This window comes from Ochotona princeps, chromosome 20 (genome assembly GCF_030435755.1).
Source record: "Ochotona princeps isolate mOchPri1 chromosome 20, mOchPri1.hap1, whole genome shotgun sequence".
NCBI classification, from domain to species: Eukaryota; Metazoa; Chordata; class Mammalia; order Lagomorpha; family Ochotonidae; genus Ochotona; species Ochotona princeps.
The window spans coordinates 10,226,666-10,252,756 of NC_080851.1; the positions used below are offsets into that span (position 1 = coordinate 10,226,666).

General features: G+C 41.2%; 1 protein-coding gene across 1 annotated transcript in view; it reads right to left on the bottom strand.

The window, feature by feature from the left end:
• The window catches only part of CALCR (calcitonin receptor), an 86,131-nt gene that overhangs the window by 21,321 nt on the left and 38,719 nt on the right, over positions 1–26,091 (bottom strand). Inside the window, exons 2-5 of the mRNA XM_004582302.4 lie at positions 15,643–15,721; positions 7,415–7,568; positions 4,290–4,400; positions 972–1,084 (exon numbers count right to left, since the gene is read on the bottom strand). Coding sequence (XP_004582359.2) covers positions 972–1,084; positions 4,290–4,400; positions 7,415–7,568; positions 15,643–15,721 — 457 coding nt within the window. The remainder of the gene's footprint in view (positions 1–971; positions 1,085–4,289; positions 4,401–7,414; positions 7,569–15,642; positions 15,722–26,091) is intronic.

Sequence of the window (26,091 nt, forward strand, 5' to 3'; positions counted from 1 at the left end):
ATGTAAGTGTGCATTCTCAAGAGTAGGTTGGCGATTTGGGAAGAGGCCACTGGCTTGAGTGTTCTCAATCTGGGCTTGTGGCAAAACGTCCTTGCAAACCGATGGTGTCTAATCTAGCTGCTCCTCGTTCTTACCTTGTGTTGTTGCTTGGTATGTTTTGAATAAAAGGGAAGCTGTCTATACTCTGGGTGCTTCTTAACAGTCAACAAAAAACATGCTTCTAGCTTCCAGCACACGAGTTCACTGACCTACCTTTACACAAGGGCAAACTAGCTTCAATGTAGAGTGCAGCCAGCGGGCAGCTCACAGATGCCTGACAGGTAAACACTGACCCAGTGCCCTCCCACCCAACAAGGCTGTGAGGTGAGAGAGCTAATGCAGACTTAGTGATCTGGTCAGATTTCTGATACATCTGATGGTGATTTGGAATTTTCTCCCCCACAGGTTTGAATAAATATAAGCAGAGCTGATATTCAATGCATTTAACTGCCAGCAAGATATTAGTGCTACAAAATCGGAATGCATTTCTTCTGGACCTAATGTAAATGGTGCACTGACCCTTGGGAAGCCCCGTGTTAGGGGTTCCTTCAAAGTTTGATAGCCAAACTAGATGCCTGTCCAACACAGGCAAGTGTAAGCTTGTGCCTTGTGATAAAACAGTAGCTGTAGGAATTTTCTAGAAGAATGGAGACATTAGGGATTCCCTTGAAAATGCTGCCTCCTTTCTGGCATCAGTGAGAATCCGTCCTCTGCACTTGAAACTTCCACTGACCAGGAGTTCCAACTAAGGAACCCCATGTTGTTTTCTCTCATGCCATTTCAGGCAGAACTTAGAACTCAACAGGTCAAGCTCCACTTTCCGTTCCTCAAGAGCCCTGGGTCTGGGCAGCAGACATGCTACAGTGACGCCTTCATGCCCATGCACACCCAAGGCATTCTCAGCCGACACTGAAATGTGAAATGGAGCCTACCTGCAGCTTCTCAGGAGTGAAGGCATTGCACATAGTGTAGTTGGACCAGGTCTGATTGTTCCCAGGGTGTTTAAACCAAACGCCTGTTTCGTCACAGTATTTTGTAACCTTTTCTGTTAAGGAATTGTAAGAGTTGCATTAGGATCTGAAATTATCCAAGAAGGAAAAATAACCAGTGACATCTTAAAAGCCACCCCAAGGGCCTCTTCCCTTGAGTGTGAATGTAAGTTACTAGAGACTACCTGACTAGTGCATTGCAGCAGGTGCTTCAGCAGGCTCGTCTCATTCTCTCTTCAGCAGGGTCAAAGCAAACAGATGTTGCCAGCTTCATTTTACGAACAGAAAGCAGGCAGTGGGAGAGGTTATAGAATTTGGAGATATTACTAAGACTGAGCCAGAATTTAAGTCCAAAGCTATCAGACTGCAGAGTTACATAGCTAGATCTGCATTCATATTTTTTAACAGAAACATTTCTGATTACAGAGGGAAACTGAGAAAACCAAAATCCTAGTTTACTTCATTTGTATGTAATCTCTTTTATTATATTAACAGCATGAAATTAGTTTTTGTGAATCAAATGATCAAAGATTGGCATTCCATATGGTTAGACCCACGAAAACAAGAAAGTCTAAAACTAAGATATATCAGGATGTCATTTTTTTGTTGTTGTTGTCTGAAAAGGATGTCATTTAAATCATCTCTTCCATCTCACAGAAAAAATACTGGGATTTGTGAAAACCTATCTAATTTTATTTTATTTTATTTATTTATTTTTTAATCTGTTTTATTGTATTGTTGTTGACAATCCCGGAAGGAAGCAGGCCCCGAACCCAGGCATGTCCGGCCCAGCCCGCCATGCGCCAAGAGCACATGGCGGGCTGGGTTCGGGATCCGAGCTAGACGTCCTCTCCCGCAGCCCTCCGGTCGCCTCTCTATCTGATTTTATTTTGCAGTTTTATTTTTTAAGAGTCATTTATTTTGGGCCCTGCACAATAGCCTACTTGCTAAAGTCCTTGCCTTTCATGCACCGGGATCCCATCTGGGTGCTCATGTCCTAGCTCCTCTGCTTCCCATCCAGCTCCCTGCTTGTGGCCTGGGAGAGCAATGGAGGGCGGCCCGAAGCCTTGGGACTCTGCACCCATGTGGGAGACCCAGAGAAAACTCCTGGTTCCTAGCTTTGGATAGAATCAGTTCCATTGCGGCTGCCTGGGGAGCCAGTGGACAGACGATCATTCTCTCTGTCTCTCCTTATCTCTGTAAAATCTGCTTTTCAAATAAAAATAAATGACTTAAAAAATGTTTATATTTATTTTTGGGCCCGGAATGATGGCCTAGCAGCTTAAGTCCTCGCCTTGAACATACCGTGATCCCATAAAGACGCTAGTTCCAATCCTGGTAGCCCCACTTCCCATCCAGCTCCCTGCTTGTGGCCTGGAAAGCAGTCAAGGACAGCCTAAAGCCTTGGGACCCTGCACCCATGTGAGAGACCTGGAAGAAGCTCCTGGCTCCCAGCTTCGGATCAGCATAGCTTTGGCCATTGCAGTCATTTGGGGAGTGAATCATTGGACGAAAGATCTTCCTCACTGTCTCTCTTCCTCTCTGTATATCTGAATTTGCAATAAAAATAAATATAAATCTTTATATATTATATTGAATATATATTTATATTTAATATGCACTTATATTAAATGTATTTAATACACACTTATATTAAATATAAATCTTTATATATCAAAGATTTATATTTATTTTTATTAGAAAAACAGATTTTTACAGAGCAAAAAGACAGAGGGTCTTCCATGTGCTGGTTCATTCCCCAAATGGCCAAAATGACCTGAGCTGAGCTGAGCTGAAGCCAGGAGTAAGAAGTCTCCTCCAGGTCTTCCAGGCAGGTGCAGTGGCCAAAGGACTTGAGCCATATTCCATGGCTTTCCCAGGCCACAAGCGGGGAGCTGGATCAGAAGTGGAGCAGCTGAGACTTAAACTGGCACTTATATCGGATGTTGGCACCTCAGGACAGAGGATTAGCATGCTGTGCCACTATGCAGGCCTCATTTTGGAATTTAAAAAATTAGTTTTTAAGGGTGACACTTCATTATCTTACCAGAAGGTAATATTTTCGTAAGATTTATTTATGAAGCAAAGTTTATATAGAGAGATTTATCATTCACTGGTTCACTCCCTAAATGGCCTCAACAACTATTGCTAAACTAATCTGAAGCCAGGATCTAGGGTTAGATCTCCCAGTTGGGCATCAGGGGCCCAAGAACTTTGGCCCTATTCTGCAGCTTTTCTCATGTCAACAGCAGGGAGCTGAATAGGAAGCGGAGCAGCCAGGACTCCAACTAGTGCCCACATGGAGTGCCAGTCTCGTGGCCAGTGGTTTTATAGACCTCAAAATGTCATGTTTTAAGAATTAATTTAGGGCCTGGTGCGGTGGCCTAGCAGTTAAAGTCCTTGCCTTGAACGCTCCAGGATCCCATAGGGGGGCCGGTTCTAATCCCAGCAGCTCCACTTCCCATCCAGCTCCCTGCTTGTGGCCTGGGAGAGCAGTCGAGGACGGCCCAATGTATTGGGACCCTGCACCCGTGTGGGAGACCTGATTGAGTTCCCTTGCAGCTTTGTGTCAAATCTTAACATGAGAAAACATAGAAGAAAATATGTGGAAAAAGTGCTACACAATGACAAGCATTCCTTTACGGCTCATACAATGGAGTGCAACTGGCACCACTTGTTTTCCTAACTCGCATGTGTCGCAGCTGACACAGAATTGTGGGTTGATGTGGTTAGACACCACAATATTAGTCTTTTTTACTCAATAAATTTTGCTGTTCTGCCACTAGTCCAGAAATGTTGTATCCAGAGCTATTTATTTTCCCTTAAGCAAAAGAGCTTCATTTGATTTTCAAGGTTATTTGAAAATTCCACTGTGCATGTTATACCTGCACAATTATAAACAAACTTGTTATAAACAAGTATTTGTGAAAGTCACCAAAAATCACAAATACAAGACAACTAAAAATGTTTTTAAAGTTCCACATGTAAATAAAGGCATTCATAGTATTTTAGGAGAATGGATTTTACAGACCAGAGTTTGATAACCACATACACAAATGAGCAGCCACAACCTGTAAAACAAAGACCACTTGCAGTGTCTGTACAACAGAATGCTCTCTCAATGAAGGAAAACCTTCAGAACATGCTAGAACATGGAGTGTGATTAGGGGAGCAGATCTTACACCTGGCTTTCTTTTCAGACTCATGAAACCTCTAAAAGCTTCAGACCCAAAAAATATTAAATGAAAATCAACACTCTACCTGTTGGATCAAAGTCTGGAAAGTAATCAGGGCAGTACTGGTACGTGAGGACTCCAGCTGGAGTGTCGTCCCAGCACAGCCATCCGTCCCAGGTTCGGTTGCAGTAAGGGCCTGGTGGTTAAGAAGGAAGTGAATGTCAGAGGCATATGGCTTTCCCTGGAAGACTGATGCCTTAGTGTGGCAGGACCCTCTGTTTCCCTCATGATTGCCCACATTTCAAAGTCATTTATTTTGGAAATCAAGTTTCAAATTGCCTTCGAAAACCTAAGACCAAATTATCTCACTGGGTAACATGCAGCAGTCAGGGCCTACTTCGGAAGATCCCAAACCTGAGCTTCTCAACAGTCAGGGGCCCCCAAGATTGCATTTCATTCTGTTCCCCTTTTCTTGGATGATGAGGTACATTTGGGGTATAGGCTGGATGCTAATCAAGTGGGCTTTGAAGGATGTGCTCCTGTGCCCAGGTGGGAGACCTGAAAGAAGTTCCTGGCTCTGAATTGGCAGCTCAGACCATTGGAGCCATTTGGGAAGTGAATCAGTGGATGGAAGCTCCTTTCTTCCCTCCCTCTCCCCCTGTCTCCACTCTCCTTCCCTCCATGTATGTGCGTGTGTGTGCGTGTGTGTGTGTGCGTGTGTGTATGTGTGTGTGTGTGTCTACCTCCTTCCCGAACATAGTGCCCAAGTTCTAGCCTCTAAGCTAATATCTTAGGGAAAAACAATGAGCTCACTCAGTTTCTGAAAATGGCACTTTGAGTCCTCTTTGTTCATGACAACGTGATGTTAGCACAAAGAGAAGATTTGATGTAGTTCACAGATACGATTCCAAGAATATAATAACATTCCCTTTCTCTTTCTCTCCTAGTTTATGTTTTTCTTGTCTCATTTGCTTCAAAGAAACCCTCTGGGTGTTATGGAATTCAATGCTTTTTCAATTGTTGATAACCACTGGAACAATGGCAGACTGAAGAATAATGGGCAACTCTTTCCCTGGATGTGAAATTTTATTTAAGGAAAAATGCTAAAAACAGATGTCACCAATTTAGACTGATAAATATGAGTTACAGGAGTCCCAGAAGGTGCAGAAAAAGAGAGAATTGAGCAACAACATCCAGGAGGGGCACAGAACTCCCAAATGGGTTAACCAAAAGTGATCTTCACCATGACACATGATAATCAAGCTCTCTTCAACTGAACACAAGGAAAAGATCCTTAAATGTGCACGTGAAAAAAAATCAGTTGACCTATAAAGGAATGGCCACTAAATTCACAGGCGATCTCTCACAGGAAACTCTACAGGCCAGAAGAGAATGGAGTGACATAGTCCAGATTCTAAAAGCAAAAACTTGTCAGCCCAGGATAATGTACCCAGCAAAGCTTTCTCTTTGAAAATGAAATAAAATTCTTCCACAGTAAAGAAAAATTAAAAGAATTTGCCTCTTCCAAACCTGCCCTACAAATGATACTTAAAGATGTTCTCTTGACAGAGAAGAGGAATAGCACCAAACAAAACCAAAGGCCAATGGGAAGAACATCCCAGCAACAACAGAAGACTAAATCAATGAACAACCCACTGTTAAAATGATAGGACCAAGTAACCACCCATTCATATTAATCCTGAATGTAAATGGCTTAAACTGATCAATCAAACATCACAGGTAAGTAGACTGGATTAAAAAGCAAAACCCATCTATTTGTTGCCTACAGGAGATACAACTCACTGACAAAGATCAGCAGAAACTGTATCTCATGGATCTTGATTTTTTTTTTTTAAGTTTCATCTCTTCAAGACACTTTCTCATTGGGCTCGGCAGCGTGGCCTAGCGGCTAAGGTCCTCGCCTTGATCCCATATGGCCGCTGGCTCTAATCCTGGCAGCTCCAATTCCTCTCTATCTCTCCTCCTCTCAGTATATCTGACTTTGTAATAAAAATAAAATAAATCTTTAAAAAAAAAAAGACACTTTCTCATTAAATTCCTCACTGACTCAGATCATACAGTAGCATCATAATCTTCAAGAAGGTTCTTGATTTTCATTTCTTCAGCGACACATTAGTCATTAGTAGCATGTTACTTAACTTTATGGCATTGTAAATTTCTATTTTTCTTCCTGTTGTTGATTTTGTTTTGTGGCTTTTCATTTAAGGAGATGTATAGTAACTGTATAATGGAGACTATCATATCCAGATGTGAGGATACAATGCAGTATGCATCTCTACTTCCAGACAAAGATGGACTCCCAATGAAACTGTTTGCTATATGACAATAAGATGCTGGACTCTCTGCCATTGTCCACACCTGCAATGATGGACATATGACTGTGTATGAAGAACTATACTACAGTAATAATATAGGGGAACCTAGTGTGGGGTAAGGAAAGGGGTAAAGTAAATCCCAAGGCTTATGGAACTGCATAATAATAATAAAGTAATAATAATAATAATAATGATAATAATAAAAGGAATGAATCTGTAAAAAAAAAAAGACTATTTGAACGCAGCCTACTTAACCATGTCCTCTCTACTGAGTAGGGCTATCTTTAAATGTTTTAAGAGACAGAGAGGAGACTGTAAATGGGATGTTGCACTCCATGGACATAGCTTTTCTTTGTTTTCCATTGGCTGGGTCCTTTCCATTGAGTATAGTACACTTAACTCTGAAAGTGCGTGGTCAGTCACACTGAGCATTCTAGAGAAGGGCCCAGACAAGTGAAGTCTATGCAGGAGGCATCTCCCTCTAATTCTCCTGAAAAAGGGGAAGGAATAATCTGGCTTGCCAACTGACTAACAGTTAGGGAAAGGCATTTCCTAATGAACCCAAACACGCATGGTTGTCATGGTTTCACTTTGGGAATACTCACTGCCCATCATTTTCTGCTTTCTCCCCTCCTGAGTCCTCTCTTCCTCTTGCTTCCCAGGTGTCAATACTGAGTTGTGCATTTTGTCCTGAGAGCAGATGTTGGGCGGAGGGAAGTCGGATGAACCCGCCAATGGGAAACAGGCATTTCTGCTGCTTGATGCACACATGCACATCGTGTGAAAACTGCTGGCCTATTAAATGTTTTCAACATGTTTCTACCCATTGACAAAGCCAGAGCTTTAATGATGCTTCACACATAATCCTCTTTACCTTCTCCCTGGTAAGGGGGCAGTTGCTCCATCCGGTTGTAGCATCTGAACTGGGCGTCCAACAGCTTCTTGCGTCCTATGACATACAGAAATGGCTCGGGCTCCAGGGTGAGCTCGGTGTCATTTTCGGAGGCAGGATTCACCGCCGTTGGTTGCTGTATTAAAATGGAAAAGTAGTTACTTGTAGGGAACAGGCATGGGTGTTCGCATCAGTGAAACACAATTAGAACACTGAAAATCCATGTAGAATACAGTTTCACTTCATAACTACAGAATATTTACGTTTCATCAACAAATAATACTTGTAAACTTCGTGTTTGCATTCACTATTAAAAATATACAACATCCACACATAGTCACACAACTCTTCAGCATCTAAGAACTGCCTTAATTTTGTTATCCTTGTAAAGTTTAGAATAATCAAAGCAATCTAAACTTTACAAAACAAACAAACAATACTATGTTAACTTTGGCTTGTTGAAATTTGAAAGAATCATGGGTCACATTAAACACCGACATCATGTAGTAAATGTGCCTTGTGATTTTTCTCAGCTAAAATTTGTGCCTGAATTGTACATACTGCCAGAAAGAACTCCTATTTGTTCCCCAGAAAAAGAAAACAAAATATGCTTTGAACAATTAATTTTAATCTCTTTGGTTTCATGAGCACATGATCTATACAAGATAATGCATATTCATTGATGCCAACCAATGTAGAGTTTCAGTGGTTCTACTGCCACATGTGCACCTTCTGTACAGACATGAGATCGTTCCATTTCAGCCATCCTCACCATCACAGGTCTGCCTATCGAAGTAGGGGTGTGTGTGCACGTGTGTGTGTGCACGTGTGTGTGCGTGCACGCATATGTGTGTGCACGCAGGTCCCTGCCCCACACGCTGTCCTTTCCAACCTGTACTGAGCTGATGATTTCTGTAGCTGTGACTGATGCTCTTAGTGTTGCCCATCAAACCTGAGTTTTTAAAATCCACATCGTATGCAGCGGTTCTGGGGGAAAACCTTGCCGTCTCGGCCTTCTCTAGCTTTTCTTTTTCAGATGTAGGAATGTGGCTGGCTCTTAAGCACACCTACGGAGATACCTTATGCATGGAAATCTACATGGCGGGAAAAAAATCAATCTTTACATATAAAAAGGAAAAAAAGTCATAAGGCAGAAAATCTGGATTTAAAAAGCAACAAAGAACTAGAATTACATTTGTGAGTGCCATTTGCCATTTTCTTCTCTTATAAACGGACTCATTTAACAGGTGACCCGGAGGAGAAAGAATGGCAGATTAAATGGAACCTCAGCTGTACACATGCGCAAACTGCTAGGAAGCCACTGGGGTTGCGGGACACTCGCTATCTAATAAGCAGCAAATTTTTCAAACAAAAGGCATTTTAACATAATACTAAATTGGAGAATGAAAGCAATTGAGACAATCATTTATGGATTGATGCAGTTTAATAAGGCTTTGCTTCTTTTTCTTTCTTGTTTGCATTCTAACAAATACACTTTTCTATATTTACTTATTTGCTTAAAATCAGGGCCCAAATATTTTTACTTGACTGATAGAATTAATGTTTACAATGCTAATACATTTGAAAGAAGTCAATTTAGAAAACTGTAAAGTGTAGCACACCATCAGTTTAAAGAAAAATCTTTTTTGGTTTGTTTTTACTTGACTATTTGAATTGTTTTAATGGCTCCTTCTAGGTTCAAAATATTAGCTCTTGCTCTCTTGTACTATTTTTATAATAACTTTCTAAAATTTTATAATAAGGTTGTAGCAGAGCTATTTGCTCCATTATTTCCTCCTGATTTTTTTAAGCACCTTTCTCCACGTTCATTTCTGCATTCTTTGGTTCTTTGATTTGCATACTAATCCAACAGGTAGTAGTATAGAGTAATATTGTAATATACTGTAAGGTCTTTTGTAATAGAAACAGTCACTGTCAGTAGAAGGAAACGTTATAATTGGAAGTAATCTTATACTGTAATGCTGATATTGAAGGCAGTATAAAAATACTCGAGTTGGGGTCAGAGTTCTGGCTTGGCTCAGCCTTCTGCCAACCGATTTGGCCCTGTAGAAATGATTTAGCATTTTTGCAGCAGCATACGCTAGTTAACAGTAATTGTTACATAATTGGAATCTCATTCAGGCTAGGAAGGACAAAAGGGATGGCAAGTGGTCAAGACTGTGAAGCCAGTGTGAGAGACACGCTTCATCATCTTGGATGGTGGAGGTTTGAATGAGATGGCAGTAAAACTATGATTAAAGGAAGGCCCGTGCAAGTTATTTGCTACATTTAAATCCCAGATTTTCTACTTATCAATGGTACCAGATTGAATAAGTTAGTGGCTTATTCTCCCTAAGCCTTGGTTTTCTTTTCTAGTCTGTACTTGAAATAAAAATCTTTACAGGATTGTTGCCAAAGAACAAATACAATAGATAAACACCAAAAAAAAAAAAAAAAAAAAAAAAAAAAGAAAGAAAGAAAGAAAGAAAGAAATCCACCTTAATCTGGCCTGTAAATGATTCCAAGAATGAAGTTTTCCCATGTCTGTTTCTGGTAGGATTCATGTACAGGTCTTTTGCACGTTACCCACTGTCTCTAACACGAAAATAACCCCTACTGGAGTCGGCCTGTCCACCCCAGGCCAGCCCTGGTACAGCACCACTGTCTTCCAGCGTATCACACTGTTGATGTTCTGTGTAACAGCACATCGCTAACTGCTAACTGATCAGCACAAACACAAAGAGGAGGGAGAGGACAGAGCAAACCGAGGCCGGGAGAGCTGCAGACACAGGCAGGCCCTGGCCTGGACCTGGGGGTAAGTCGTGTCTGAGACGGTCGAGAGGAGAAGGCAGGCTTTCAGAAGGAAAGGACACGAATGCACAGGCATCCGGGGCCTCGGGCCAAGGTGTGTGAGACCAGGAGGGAACCACCTGGTGTAGCAACTAGGGGAAGCATTGTGCTCAGTGAGGGTGAGACGGCAGAGAGATGTGAAAGCTTATAAAGAGAAAAAAGCCTTAAAACTTGTCCCTTGGAGCTGAGTTAGAAACCTTTCTAGTCCAACTCTCCCCATTTGTTAAGTGAAAATAGCAATATTAGTATTTATCCTTTATGGATGTTATTGAAGAATTAAAAAATTAAAAAATGAAGTGTCTGAAACATGAATAGCTCAAGAGCATTCAACTAATATTACAGGTGGTATTAAAATAAAGATGCCTTGCAGATTTTATATCAGTGAAGGGAAGGCAAGCGTGCATAGGAAGAAGTGGGCAAGCTCCGTCCAGGGAAGGCCAGCAACCACCTGAGTGAGGATGACTTATCAAAGACGCCACTGCTGTCTACCTGTAGGGGACTTGTTCTAAGGGCTGCAACTTTATGAAGCATCTAGGGTACTTCTGAATTTCATGCCCTTTGAATATTATGACGAGAGAAAGAGAAATGAATGAATAAAAACAGAGACTTTAAAACATTGAATCCTTGGCTGGGATAGCTGAAGATAATTGTTGCCACTTCTGCTGTTTTCCCCCACTGGTCCTCGGATCCATCAGTTGGCCAATACTCCTTGTATGGGAGGATCCCAGCGGAGAACACAGCCTTGCGATCACAAGGCTCACATACTAGCAAGAATGGCTAACTCCTTCCTCACTCAGGCTATTGTGAACAGTAATGAATCAATGGCAGCCATGAAAGCCAGAGTTTCATTTATGAACTGGAACAGCACTTAAGGAAAGACAGGTAGATTCAAGAGGTCTCATGCTAAGGCCTCCTTTTGTATTCTGAGTGGACACTGGCATGAATGTGTGTGAGTCTGCTGTTTACCATTTCAGCGGAATGTCACATGACCATCAAAGCTTGGAAGCATTGCAAGGCTCTCCACAGTAGAGATAGCAATGGCTGGTTTAGTGCGAGCATCAGTTTAGGTTGTTGTTTTTAGCTGTATTTGTAGAACCTGAGGTTCATCTGAGAATTATCAATAAATGATTACTTTCTTGACTTCTTCCTCATCATCTTCAAGTTACATGAGAATGGTGTACACAGTACACCTATAAATCTCCTCTGCCAGTTGGATTACGCATTTTAGACAGTAGGGACTATTTCGCTTAGGTAGGCTTTCTTTCCAGAAGTACCATTCTGAATTTTGTCTGTATACAATCGATCTAAAACTGTTCCCGGGACGGCAAAGCAGCCACTGGGGAACAGTCTGCACAAGGAAAGCAGGTGAGAAACTCTACACGTGTTTTCATTCACAGCTGTATTTGATCATTGCAGTCTTCACGCAAGAAAAGGGCAGATGCAAACATCTGTGAAAGAGTAAACCTGGTTCAAACCGATGAGAGTAGCTTCCATCTTGTCATTCGTGCAATATTGAAACAAACTCCAGTGAACTTGGTTTAAAGCCTGGTTCAATAGAGGTTGTTTCAACACTGAAGGAATGAGAAATCAAACTCTGGTGTTAGAAGAGCCACAGTAATCTGAGCCCACTTCCGGTCTCGATCGTGTCTCAGCACTGAAGATGAGATTTTCCTGGTGGTTCCTGAATGTCTCAATGACTTCCTTCCTAAAATAACACACACACTGGAACACTTCTCTGAGAGACAGAGATAAATATAAACAATCCCAATTACAGAATTACTAGTGCTAAAAGTAACACATAAAATTTCATAGGATTCTTAAACATGTTACATATTTTGCTGACAATTTAACACACATCAAAATTGCTAGACATCATTTTAATCAAAAAGATAAAATAAGCATTACCAATTATATAAAACTACAAAGCAATGTAAAAGATATACATATTCCACTTAACAAGTAGAATACCATATACAGGAGTCCATGCTATGTGTTTAGGAAATTAAATAAATACATGCTTCTGTGCTAAAAAAAAAAAAACAGAAGTGAGACATTAGGGACCTCCTGTTTGTCTGAATAAAACCATGCAGAGTTTCACATGCAAACCATCTTACATGCTTCTTCAACACACACACTTACTTGTTGTCCCTTGTAGCAGTTTAGCTGCCGTATATGTGATGTCACTCCTAAGGATTCAAGTGAATGACACCACACATACGACCACCAAGCTGCCACCAATAGTGGGAGACAGCAGCAGGAACATCACACAGGTCCTACGCACACCAGACTTTGAGCGCCTTCCATAGCCCAGGAAAATTCTGGAAATTCAACAGAGAGCAAGACTGACAAGGTCCCTGCCCCACAGAGCTTACAGTCTATGCTTCATCTCCATGAATCATGAACTCCAGAAGAAAACAACAGGGTTGCACATTCCAGAGGCTTTGGGAATCCCTTACATTCACATACCACAGTAAGTTTGCTTGGCATACAAGAACAGGCACAGAATGGTTCTTCTGGAACTTGGAACAATGGCCTAACCCTTCAATGGGCCAAGCCCACTGAGCGTACAGGGCCAACCTGTGCAAATGTACTATCGGCAGAACTGCTCTGTAAGAACAGGAATCAAGAATTCACAAATGATGTCGCCAACAGGATTTCTATGTCACCGTCCTTAATGTTGGTCATTATAGTAAGAGAATTATTTGTGGTATTCATGTATTTACATGTTTCAAAACTACAGCAAGGATAAAGTGCAGCTTTGTGAAAGACCAGCCCTGGGTGTCCCTGTACGTTCAGATGCCTGGTGGGTGGCCTGTGCACTTGCCGGGGAAAACAGCAAATTGCACCTCAGAAAAACCTAGGTTTTGGGTTTTTCTCTCTTTTTTTTTTTTTTTTGTCTTTGTCATTCTGTTGTCCTCATCACTAGCAGTTTTGGTGCTCCCTAAACACCCATCAGCACACTTTAAGTCTGCTGTAATATCTCAAAGAAGGGCAGGAGGTGAGTAATTGTGGAAAATGGAGAAGAAGCTAATGAATGCTGACAGCTGAAGCTGACATATGATAGGCCATAGAGATATCAAATTAATAGGATTTAATGAATACACTGGTAGTGGTTCTTCATAATAACGTGTTATCTAACAATACTATTTAAAATTAATTATGGGAGGAAAGGTGACAGCTGAAGCTGACATATGATAGACCATATAGATATCAAGTTAATAGGATTTAATGAATACACGGGTAGTGGTTCTTTATAACAATGTGTTATCTAAAATAATATTTAAAATTAATTATGGGAGAACTGTCATGTTTAAAATTTACTTTTTTGGGGATGAGTATCAATGTGGGACATAATTAAATGTTTTAAAGGAAATTTGTGTATTGAATTTTGGCTTCTGAACAAGTTCTTTGAGTATGCTACTCAAAAAAGGCAGAGAAACAAAATTCTCTCTGTTATGACAAAGGCAGCACATAGCCACTTAATGTACCATGCTTAGTTATCTGTCCTGCTATGAGCCACCCACAAGCCAAGGCAAATGAAACCAGAAGACAGAAACAAACAAAAAAATGCTGTTTATGGCTCATGAAAATGAGACATTTTTCAGTTTTTAAATTATGACTCTAAATGTATATTTTACTCTTCACACTAAAAGTTATTAGGTAATTCTATTTTGTTTAGCAGTTTCTTTAATTTTCCTTCTATCATGTCCCATATAAGTATTTGCTTTATTAAATAAAATTATTTGGGAATATTTATATATGCACAGAATGTATCTGAATTATGAGAAATAACAATTTAAACTTGCAAATACTGTGTATCTGTATTTCTGCATCTACAGAATACAAGGCCTGGGCATTTATGGAGAAATTAAAATATTCTATCAGATTACATAATTATCTTATGTAAGTATCTATTATATTTCAAATGTCAGGCAGTAATCCACATTTCCAAACACTGGATTAGTTTTAGAAAATTATACTTTAATTTATCTAAACAAAAATATAATGATAGTCTCAGAGAGTAAAATGAAGGTAGGCCTTTATCTAAATGGGTGTAAAAGGGTTGCATTAACAACTACTTCAATAAACCACTTACTCGGTTACACATTACAAAATAAGAATTCCTGGGTCTGGTACAGAGGCCTAATGGCTAAAGTCCTCGCCTTGCATGCACTGGGAACTCACATGGGTGCCAGTTCATATCCTGGCTGCTCCACTCCCCATCCAGCTCCCTGCTTGTGGCCTGCAAAGGCAGTAAGAGGACGGCTCAAAGTCTTGGGACCCTGCATCTGTGTGGGGTATGTGGAAGAATCTGGCTCCTGGCATCAGATCTGCTCAGCTCTAGCCATTGCAGCCACCTGGGGAGTGAGCCAGTGGATGGAAGATCTGTCTCTCCTCTCTCTACATCTGCCTTTCCAATAAAAATTAATTTTTTAAAATAAAAATTCTCTTACAAATTAATATTTATAGAAAGTAGTTAGTGATGTTTTCTTTGAATAATGTAAAGGAGAAACAGGTTAGTTGGACTATAGCTACACATAAATGAATAATGGCAAACCTAGAATCCTCTGAAAACTTTACTTGGGTCACTTTCACAATGAAAGAGATTGAGTGATTTTTACAGTCAGCTGTAATTCATTAGTAAATGCTATATTGATGGGTCAAAAGGATGAGGATCAAGAAAATTACAAACTGATTTATGCAAAATTCACTCTTCTGATTCCTGTTAGTGAATTTGATGTAAGGCTGGCAGGTTAATAATGTTGACATAAATAAGCATCAATAGTTTTTTTCTTAAATAATAACACTTTTAACTAGTTAAACATACTCTTGAAATTAAACAATGTAAAAGCATTTAAGTTAAACACTATTCTAAAGACTGGAGAAAGGATAGTGGAATATAAAGATGGAGCCATCTTTATTACTGAAATCAGTAATAAGACTGACTGAACACAGATATTTTAAGGGACTGAAAGGTCCAGAAACTATGGTTCAAATACACATGTCAAATACAGAAACAAACAAAAAATCATAAAAACCCTACATTTAATCCTAGGCTATCAATCACTTATGGTAACTTCCAAGTCAACGTGGGGCTGTTTTAAACAAATGCTCGATTTCTGCTACAAAAAAAAAAAAAAAAAAATCAGATTTCTGGGTAAAGCTTTACACTTACCTAAAATGGTAAAAGTGCAGAGAGATTTGTTAATAAAAGACAAAGGAAAATGCCTGACAAACTAAAGTTTTGACTTTCAAGAGCATAGTGTCGACCCCTGCCAGTGCCTGCCAGCCACACTCCAAACACTCTCCCCATTCAGTGCGCTGAATGACCATGACTGAGACAACGTCGTCTTACTTACACTCAGAAGCAGGAACAGCGCAAAGCACCGACATGTGAGAGTGAACCTCATTTTTGGTTTCTGAGGCTCTCTCTTTGTCCTAGAAAAACAACAAAAAAGTAACAAACATTGAAATTAATATAGCTTGAATCTCAACTGTGGTTTCTCCCCCTTTCCTTTGCATGTGGCTTAAACAAGACCCCCGGGGCATCGTAGAAGACGCACTGAAGGATTCTGTCCTTGGAATGCGGACACAGAAGCAGGTTTCACTGTGCTCCTATCAATAAAGCTGTTTTGTTCACTCTACCCCCTTTAAGAAATTCCAGAGCTATTGTTGCTCATCAGGAGGGAAATACAGCAGATGCAAGACATGAAGAGTAAGTCATGTTGACTTCAATAAGTATGGGTAAACCACAGAACTGTTGACATTGACAATAGATGCATCCACACTAAACACCTTGCTGAACATGAACAAGTTCAATACGTGAGTTGTGAAGGATTAGTAGTTCAGCCGCATGTATAATCCAAGCTGCAGGCATTCAGCTTAGTGGTTAAGATGTCAGTTAAGATGTGTGCATCTCGTGTTGGAGTGACCAGCTTTGGTCCCCGGCTCCAGCTCCTGCTAACGTAGACACTGGAAGGTCGCAGTGATGGCTCAAACAGTCGAGTCCCTGATACCCATGTGGAAGACCTGGACTGAGTTCCTAGTTTTTGGTTATGGAAGCAATAAGTAGCATGAGGTGAACAGGCCGAGAACAGGAAAAAGAAGAGGTGGTCGTTGCTTACAGAGAGACAGTGGTGGGGCTTTGTCTCCCAAGGCTTAGAGCAAGTTACAGAATTAAACGGTGGCATTTCTCTCTAAGACGGCTCTGTTGAAGGTACTATGGTAGATGTGTCTGCATGAGCAGGAAGTGGATGTTGGTGGAACCACCACGAGACTGGCTTGCTGCCTTGGCCACGTTGGATTTGGATACCTTCTTGATGATAGAACCTGTTTCAAAGTCATTCTTTATTATGACAGAAGCTAACTTGCCAAGGCATAATATGTAAGCCAAATAGAACAATTGCACGCCTCCCATCACAAATTTACACCATCCTTCTGAATGCGAACTCTAGATGTAGTTGAAATATTCTGGCATGCCTCTGTATTGGAGAACTGCTTGGAGTTAACATGACACACATGTATGAAGAATAATTCAGATGATAGATGAACAGGATAAAAATGATGCCTTCTGAGAGAAATAAGACTTTTTAGATGACATACATCGATGACCTGATTTGGCAATGTAGTTTTTCACTAGTCACGTTACCTTAGTTGCACATACAAACCTAATCACTTCCCCCTTGCATTATGTGTAAACATTAAACAGTTACTATATTCACCTTCTCAAAAATGCTAGGTAATTCTATATATGTTCTTTGACTTTCATCCAAGAAAATCATGTAGATTTTCCTTATAAGCTCACTTTACAGATGAGCAGATCAAAACTCCAGGAGGTTAGGTCCAGGGTTACAGTTACTTGACTGGACAAGTCAGTGTCCTCACTGCTCCCTAGGACCCATCTACCACCTCGGAGCTGTGTGTCCAACTGCTAACCCACAGCAGGAGGCCGTGGCCCACGCCCTAGTGATAACCTGAATTAGAGTCCAGGGTCATCCCCATCAAGAAAGGAAGATGGAACAGCCACACCCTTCATACCCTCCCAAGGTCTCTAAGGCCAGTTCTGGTCTCCAATCACTCTTGATTTTTGCTGGAGCAATTCATCAATTCAACAGTGATAATTTTCAATGTTATTTTTGAGCACAAAGATGGTCTTTCTGTTACCTCTGCCTAAAAGAGGACAAAAAGCCAAGAATGCAGGCATTATTGGTGGGAATAATAGAGCATGAACATATTTTATCTAGTTATTAAGAAGCAAGGGACAGAGAGTACACTGCAAAGAGCTAGACTAACGCTGGTTGAGACAGTATCGATTATTTGACAAAATTTGAAAAAGTTACAGATCTCATTTCCTTGGCTCTTTAGCATTTCTACTCTGGAAACCTATTTCTTTGAGTGCTTTTAAACATAATTATTATTGAGAAATAAAAAGGATTTAAAAAAAACCATATGAGTAAGCAATGATAAATGATGGCTTGATGGAGGCTTTGGGAACACAATCAGCCCTTACTTTTATTTTAGGTTTCATAGTTAATGGTGCCACAGTTAATGTAAGGCCCAGAAGAGAACCTCACACGTAGTTAAGCGCTCAATGAATTTCCAAGTGAAATAGACACATTAGCCTTAAGCAGTTGGCTGGGCTTAAGAAGATCTTAGATAAATGGCTCAGAATCACGGGCAGTTCAGAAATGTGCCATTAGTCAAATTGGTGTTATTAATAGATAACTAGCTGAAATTTGGCTAATTAAAACTAATTTGAGGAAGGGCACTGTAGCCTCGTGTGTCCTCTCTGCTACTGGCTCCCTAATGGCAGTGCTGAGAGAGAAAGGGGGAGAGAGACCACTGGGTTACGATCAGTTAATTAAAAACACAGCATGTATTTATTAGAAATGTTTCAGGATTATCTCAAAAGCAAAGCTGGCCTTGTCATGAGAGCTACTGGGGTGTGGGGGACCTTCCAGCCTACAGGGTTGTCGAGAGGAAAGAGGCAGAAAGAGGCAGACATGCCATGCTGAAAAGCCCCCAGTGGGCAGATGTCAAAGCCAAGGCTCTCGGTGACCACATACACACTGTCCAGTAACAAGAAACCCATGTTTTGGATAAATGGAATTTGAACTTCTAGGTCTTTTGCTTGGAAAACTTACAGGACTACAATCCTCTACATAGATCTTTGTGTTTAACATTTCTTTATGAGACATGTTTGCAATCCTCTACGGCAAATGTGGGAAGAGGTATAAGATGGTAAAAGGGGGGAGGGAAGCAAAACAAGAGGCGAGGAATAAAGGACCCCAAATCTAAATCCAGAATAATCTTGTCATTTGACTCTTAAACATGTCATCGGACTCTCAGCACCCACTGTATAGTTATGAAATGAGACAACTGAGTCACAATTTTTCATTCCATATGACTCTACTTTGATCAATTAAATATCAAAACCAGATACTACAGCAGTTTATACTACAGAATTTATCTGATCTCCTAGTAGAAAATAAGCGAAAACAACATTGTCTATATTGTGTTCTCAAAAACATGATCTTTGCTGCAATAAAGAACAGCAAAAAAAAAAAAAAAAAAAGAGAGAGAGCGAGAGTTCTTTGCATAAAAATGGAGATCCGTGGCATGTCATGTGATCTCTTCTGGAAATTTCGACACAGCTGTGGATACTGATGGTTTTGAGAAACCCTGCAGGAATGGATCCTTCTAATGAATTCATTTCAATTAGCTGCTGTTTCTAATTATTTTTATTAATATGAGTGTATAATCAACACTAAGGACTGAACAGGCAAGCCTGGTCATAGTTGAGTCACACTGATTTCTGGGTATAAAAGCTTACGTTTTTCTACTGATGATCAGAGTAGACTGTGGTAAAATATGCATGTTCTGCACTTACTTTTTTATTACACTGGAACATAACTGAAGGACACTGTCATACTTGTTTGGCTCCTTGCAACTCTGAAGAAGATACGACTGATTTAAATAAGAGTGCTGCCTTCCCTAATGGAGATGTGTGGAGATCATTCCCTTTGACCAACGATGCTGTCTGAGTAGTACGGGGACAGAAACAAGCACCGACATGCTTAAGCCAAATTTTAAAATATTTATGAAGTACTCCATTGCGCACAGACACGAAACTATGCTGCAACTGCCAAGAGGAATTTTCAGTGGTGGGAGTAAGATAAAGTTGTACCACAGCAAATTGTGCTCTTGCACAGACATTAATGATGAGAAAATCTTTTAGGATAGCTGGTTCTGTCAGATGATGAAAACTAGAAGGGATCATAAAAGGTAAATGTCCCAACTTCTCACATACGGAACTGGGGAGGCCCCCCTGAAATGACTGCTCTCACTTCTGTTAGGAAGTTAATGGAGGAGATCTGGTCAAGCTCTGTGGTAGGTTCAAACCAGCCACATGTTCTAAACCACTGCCTTTCCCCCGTCAAGGGCTTTTCCAAGTTGGCTTCAATATTCTGCAACAACGTCCTGAAAGTTTGGTCTAAATGGGACAGAAGTCACTGCGAGCACAGCTGGCCCTCTTCCCCTTCGTCACCTGTGAGAATTCAGTTCAGCTCTAATTCCAAGCACACCTTAGGAGAGAAGGTCCTAAGACCTGAACAAAACTGGGGTTAAGTAAAGGGTTGCTGTAGGATGCTAACATTTAATGATGACCACTGCTGAAACCTCCACCAGGTCCACAGTGGCTGTCCTGGCTGGCCTTTACCCACCCTAAGCCTTGTCCTCTGCTGGTGCCTGCAGGTCTCAAGGAGCCACCGAGGGAGGCAGGGATCACTCACTGCGTTCGTTATTCACCTCTCACGTACCTGCTGAGTCACACGCACTCCTTACACTCAGGGAATCCGTGCACTGCAGCAAATGCACTAGTGGGGCCACGCTTGTCACCCCGTAACAGACACACCTCCTGATTCCCCACCATATGTGGGATTCCACACAAGGCTATTTCCCTGAGACTCTGAGATGGGACAAACTTGCTCCTACATGTGCAATCCAAGACGCATATAGCTACAGAGAAAAAGCACCATCAAGTGTGACATCAACCGAACTCGGCTGTTCCTCCTACTCAATGATCCATTTTCCCTGAAATCTGGAAAACTTGGCAAAGATCCTTTCTGGTGGGCTTGCAAGCAATTCAAAAGGTTCTGCAAAATTAGCTGGATTTCCCCAAAAACACAGGCCAACTAAGTGGAATCAATGCCATCATGGCCGGCCAGCAGGGCTGGCTCTGAAAACATTAGCTGTGATGGAAATCCCATTCACCAGAGCACAACTGTCCCACCATCACCCACGGAGAACATTCCAGCCTCTCACCCAACGGTACCTACAACAGCGGTGCCGAACTCAGTTTCAGTATCAGTTCAATTCTTCACATGAAATGAGGATCCTGTCTTATTGATAAAGAACTTGCCTATGATTCACCTTGACAGCTCACTTTAAAAAAAAAAAGTTTTGAAGAAGCTACATGAAGCAAGATAGAGCCAACCACAAACCTAACTAGGGACGCTAAATTAGCATTCTTAACCGATGTGATTTCCTGGATGAACACGGTATAGTGACTAGGAACATAGACTGCTCAAGTTCAGTTACGTCAGGGTGAGAGCAGGGGCCGCTGAGGGCCGCTAGATCTGCTGGCAATTCCCATTCAGAATTCCCTGTGACATTTTCTGTCTCCACACCACCCTCTGGTTGTAGCATGCACTCAGCGACAGGAGCTAAAGGTCAGAGTGCTAGTACTCCGGGCTGGATTATGCAGTCCATGAGACAGAGCAGACTGGCCACTGGCCACGAGACCGACATGAAAAGCAGCAGCGCTTCCCTGAAGCAACCTCAACTGACAGCACCTCTCCAAGGACGAAAGTTCCAAGGAGGAGACAGTGACGAAAGCTCACTGTGTCTCTACTGCCGCCTGCAGGCAGCCCTGAGAACGGCAGGTGGGTGTACAGCACGGGAACTTCCCTCACACTGTGTTCTCAGCCCAGGGAAAACCCTGCTGGTCTGCACCACGATGCTGTGACAAGCTAAAGCTTAGAAAGAAAATGCACCTATTTTCCTGATTAATTCGCATAAAAGCTTTTAGGGTCGTGTTTAGCCAAATTCTACTACACTAAATGAATTCCTTTCTCAGAGGGATGACAGTGGGGGAAACCAGTAGGATAGGAATGAAGGAATGAAACGAAACGTGTACAGAGAACTAAGCAATATCACACACATGCCACCCCTCTATCATTCCACCTCCCGCCCCACTGCGACTGCTGAGGCATCGTAACAGCTAGTAGAATATGAATCCCTAATGCCCGCAAACCACCCTTCCAAAGAACTGTGGGAGGAAGTTAGCAGGGGGAATCACAGTCCAGACCTCTGGACATACTATAGGGCAGTGGTTATCAAAACAGCCTGGTACTGGCAAAAAAATAGAAAAGATGATCAATGGAGCAGAATAGAAACACCAGACGGGAACCCACACAAATACAGCCAAATAATCTTTGACAAAAAGACAAACGACAATCCAGGCAAATGGGAAGGTCTGTTCAATAAATGCTGTTGGGACAACTGGTTAATAGCCTGCAGAAACAAAAAGATAGACCCACATCTCTCACCATACATTAAGATCAAATCTAAATCGATAAAAGATCTAAACCTACATCCAGAAACCTTCAAACTTTTGGAAGAAAATGTCGGAAATACTCTACAAGATCTAGGGGTAGGTCCCGACTTCCTAAAAAGGACACAAAAGGCAATAGCAATCAAGACCAGAATAAACAAATGGGACCTCATCAAACTTAGAAGCTTCTGTAAAGCAAGGGAAATAATCAACAAAGTAAAAAAGCAACCCACAGAATGGGAGAAGATCTTCGTGCACTACATAGGTGACAGAGGGCTAATTTCCAGAATATACAAAGAACTACAAAACAACCAAAATGTCAAAACAAACAAGCCACTCAAGAAATGGGCACAGGAAATGGGCAAACACTTCACAAAAGAACAAACCCAAATGGCAAATAAACATATGAAAAAATGCTCAAGTTCCCTGGCAATAAGAAAAATCCAAATTAAAACATCAATGAGGTACCACCTAACGCCAGTAAGACTGGCCCACATGAATAAAAGCACCAACAACACTTGTTGGCGAGGTTGTGGGGAAAAGGGAACCCTACTCCACTGCTGGTGGGGCTGCAGGTTGTAACAGCCTCTATGGAAATCAGTATGGAGAACATTCAAACAACTCAAAATCGACATACCATATGATCCAGCAATAGCACTCCTAGGAATATACCCCAAACACCTGTTTTATGAGAAGCCAACATGCACCCCTATGCTCATAGCAGCACAATCAGTAATTGCAAAAACATGGAAGCAACCGAAATGCCCATCAGCAGAAGACTGGATAAGAAAGCTATGGTTCATCTACTCCATGGAATACTACTCAGCCATTAAAAAAAACAAAATGCAGTTCTTTGTGGCCAAATGGGCCAAACTGGAAACCATAATGCTAAGGGAAATGAGCCAATCCCAAAAGGTCAGATACCACATGTTTGCGTTAATTTAAGAGGATATGATGTTATGTAAAACATGTTATTTTATGTATATTATGTTATATGTTGTGTATAAACTAAAACTGAATTGACAATGAGGTGATCACAGAGGATGGTTAAGAAATCGCAATTGTTTTTAACATACTGGTTACTCAATACTATAACTATTAGTTACACAACGAAGTTAATTGTTGCTGAGGGTATGTTGGAGCCTTTAATTGATCAGGTTGATAATCTGATGGTTCTGCCCTCGGACCGGACAGGGTCTCTCCAAGAAGCTGAGGAACTAGACTGGACTATAAGATGTTGGACTCTATGTTTAGTTTATGCTTGCAAAGAGGGAATTTCAACAGTACTTGATCAGTGGATATGCGATAAGGTGGAATATTCCACATGGGAGGAGGGCGGGGGGAGGGGTGGGGTGATTCCCAGTTCCAACAAAACTGTATCACATAATACAATGTAATCAATGAATAAAAAAATAAAATTAAAAAAATCAAGCATTATACCAAAGAACTGTGGGAAATAGAGCCAGCTAAATGCTCCTATCTGTCCCATGCTAAATACTATTTTAGAGTTGCTTTAATCAAGGAATGGCAAGACAAATGTTGAAATAATTTAGAAAGGTGTAAAGAGAGCAGTCCATTAGAACAAATCTATAACATGATGCGATTTTTAACTATAAAAAACAACATTTTTAGGAGTAATTTCCTCATATTGTCATCAGTGAATTCTTTGCATAAAGCTGTGGCGGCACAGTTTGGTGGATTGATTGCAATTCAATTATAATTTGTCTTTCTAGAACAGAAAGCTATTTTTCATGAGGCTCTATGCCTGCAAAAAAGACAGTGCTTAAAAAGGGCAGCAGGGCCCAGCGTGGTAGCCTAGTGGCTAAGATCCCATATGGGCGCTGGCTCATGTCCCGGATGCTCCACTTCTGATTGAGCTCTCTGCCTGTGGCCTGGGAAAGCAGTCAAGCACGGCCCAAGGCATTGAGACCCTGCACCCACATGGGAGACCTGGAAGAAGCTCCTGGCTCTTGGCTTTAGATTGGCTCAGCTCCAGCCGTTGTGGCTACCTGGGGAGTGAATCAGCAGAGGGAGGATCTTCTTCTCTTTCCCTCCTCCTCTCTGCATATCTGACTTCCCAATAAAAATAAATAAACCTTTTTAAAAATCTTTCAAAAGGCAGCAAACAGGGACTGGCATTGTGGTGGAGTGGGTTAAATTGCCACCTATGATGTTGACATCCCATAGTGGTACCTGCTTTAGCTTCAGCTGTTCTACGTCCAACCCAAATCCCTACTAATGTATCTGGGAAAGTAGAAGAAAGCCCAAGTGTTTGGGTCTCTGCTACCTATATGGGTGACCTGCACGGAGTTCCACTGTCCTGATGTCAGCCCAGACTAGTCCTAGCTGTTGTGGCCATTTCGGGAATGCACCAGGGGATGGAAGGCATCTTTTGGTCTGTCACTATGCTGTATAAATAAATAAAATGAACCTCTTAAAGAGGATGCATTGCAAAGTGTACTCTACCACCTATGCCACCCAGTAGGGCACACACACTAGACTGACAGACAGCAGAGCCAACCATGTGATCCCATGGCCTGGGATCACATGGCATTGGAAACAGCCTACACCATCCCCTGAACTTACACAGCAGATGGGTGTCTATCACAGCACTACGGAAATGTCTTTAGAATTGCCTTTCAATTATTACACATCAGTGTTTCCTGAAACATAAATGGAAGTCTTATTTTGGAAAGAGAAAACAGTCCAGAAGAGCCTGATGTTCACATTTTTGAGTTCTATAACTCAGTTACAGTGTGTAGTTCATAAGCATCACTACTGATGATCTGAACTGCCATAGCCCCTCAGTGAAGAATGACGATACGGCTTGACACAAAATGTGCTTCTTTCTTTTGTCTTTCTAAGATTGATTTATTTTTATTTGGAAAGGCATATCAAATTTACCGAGAGCAGGAGAGACAGAGAGAAAGCTCTCCCATCCACTGGTTCACTGCCCTATGGCTGCAATGACCACAGCTGAACTAAGCTGAAGCCAGGAGCTTCCAGGCCATAAGGAGGGAGCTGGATGGGAAGTTGAACAACCAGAACATGAACCAGAACCTACATGGGATCCCGGAGCTTGCAAGGTGAGGATTTAACCACTGAGCCATCACTTCCAGCCCAACACACTTTTCCTGGCATCACAATAAACATCAATTATTCTGTGAATAACTTAGATTATTATAATAACTTAAGGAAGGAAAAGTACTTCAATGTAAGGAATATCACTTTCACATAATTCTTTTTGCAGTTTTGCCATTAGGAAGTTTTAAACATGGAAATTGTAGAAATGGAGAAATGTAACCAATATTCCAGCCAACTTCTGCTTTATTAAGCTTCTAAGTTTGTCAACTGTGATTTTATTTATAATAGATGTCAAAATTCTTGCTACATCTAGATTATCTGACCAAGATGTTTTCCTTTGTATATAATTATAAACTGGTCCATATTTGGTTATAGGAACATTCGTTATAATAGCAACTACTACAGCAGCATTCAGAAGTAATCCAAGTGTTTAAAATAATGGATTAAATAAACTACGATATATCTGCACAATGGAATACTCTGGGATCATTAAAAACTGTGTATTATTTAATTACCTAGACTGATGTTCATGATATGTTATTAAAAACAAAACAAAAAGAAATTACAAACTGGATGTACACCATTATGTCAGTTTTATAACATGTGTTTATGTGTGCTGGAAAAAAGGTTTAAAGAATATCATAAAATTAACTGTAAATATTCATTATGCATCAAGTATTATTAGCCTGTCACTTCTCAATCCTTTCAGTGGATTTTCCATGGAGGTACTACTAGTGTTACTTTGAATTTTTAGAGACTGGCGAGTTGTGAGCTGGCTAAATTTTGGTTAGCTTTGCTGTGGAACAAGCAGCCCAAATAACTTAGCGGTTTAAACAAGATGCCCAGTTTTCACTAGTGCTGTAGGGTACCTGTGGGGGTGCTGAAGCTCACACCAGGGACCTGCTCCAGGTTGACGGGGCAGCCCTGATCCAGGGTGTGGCGTGCTCAGAGTAGAGGACCCAAAGACAGCTGAGCAGGGCCAGCTTTCCTGGAGCAAGCGGAGACACCATCACTCATATCCCAGCGACCTCACGATTTCACGGCCAATGGTGCTGGGTTAGGAAGACAACCTTTTTCTGGGGAAGGGTAAAGGGAATGCCTGGAAATGAGG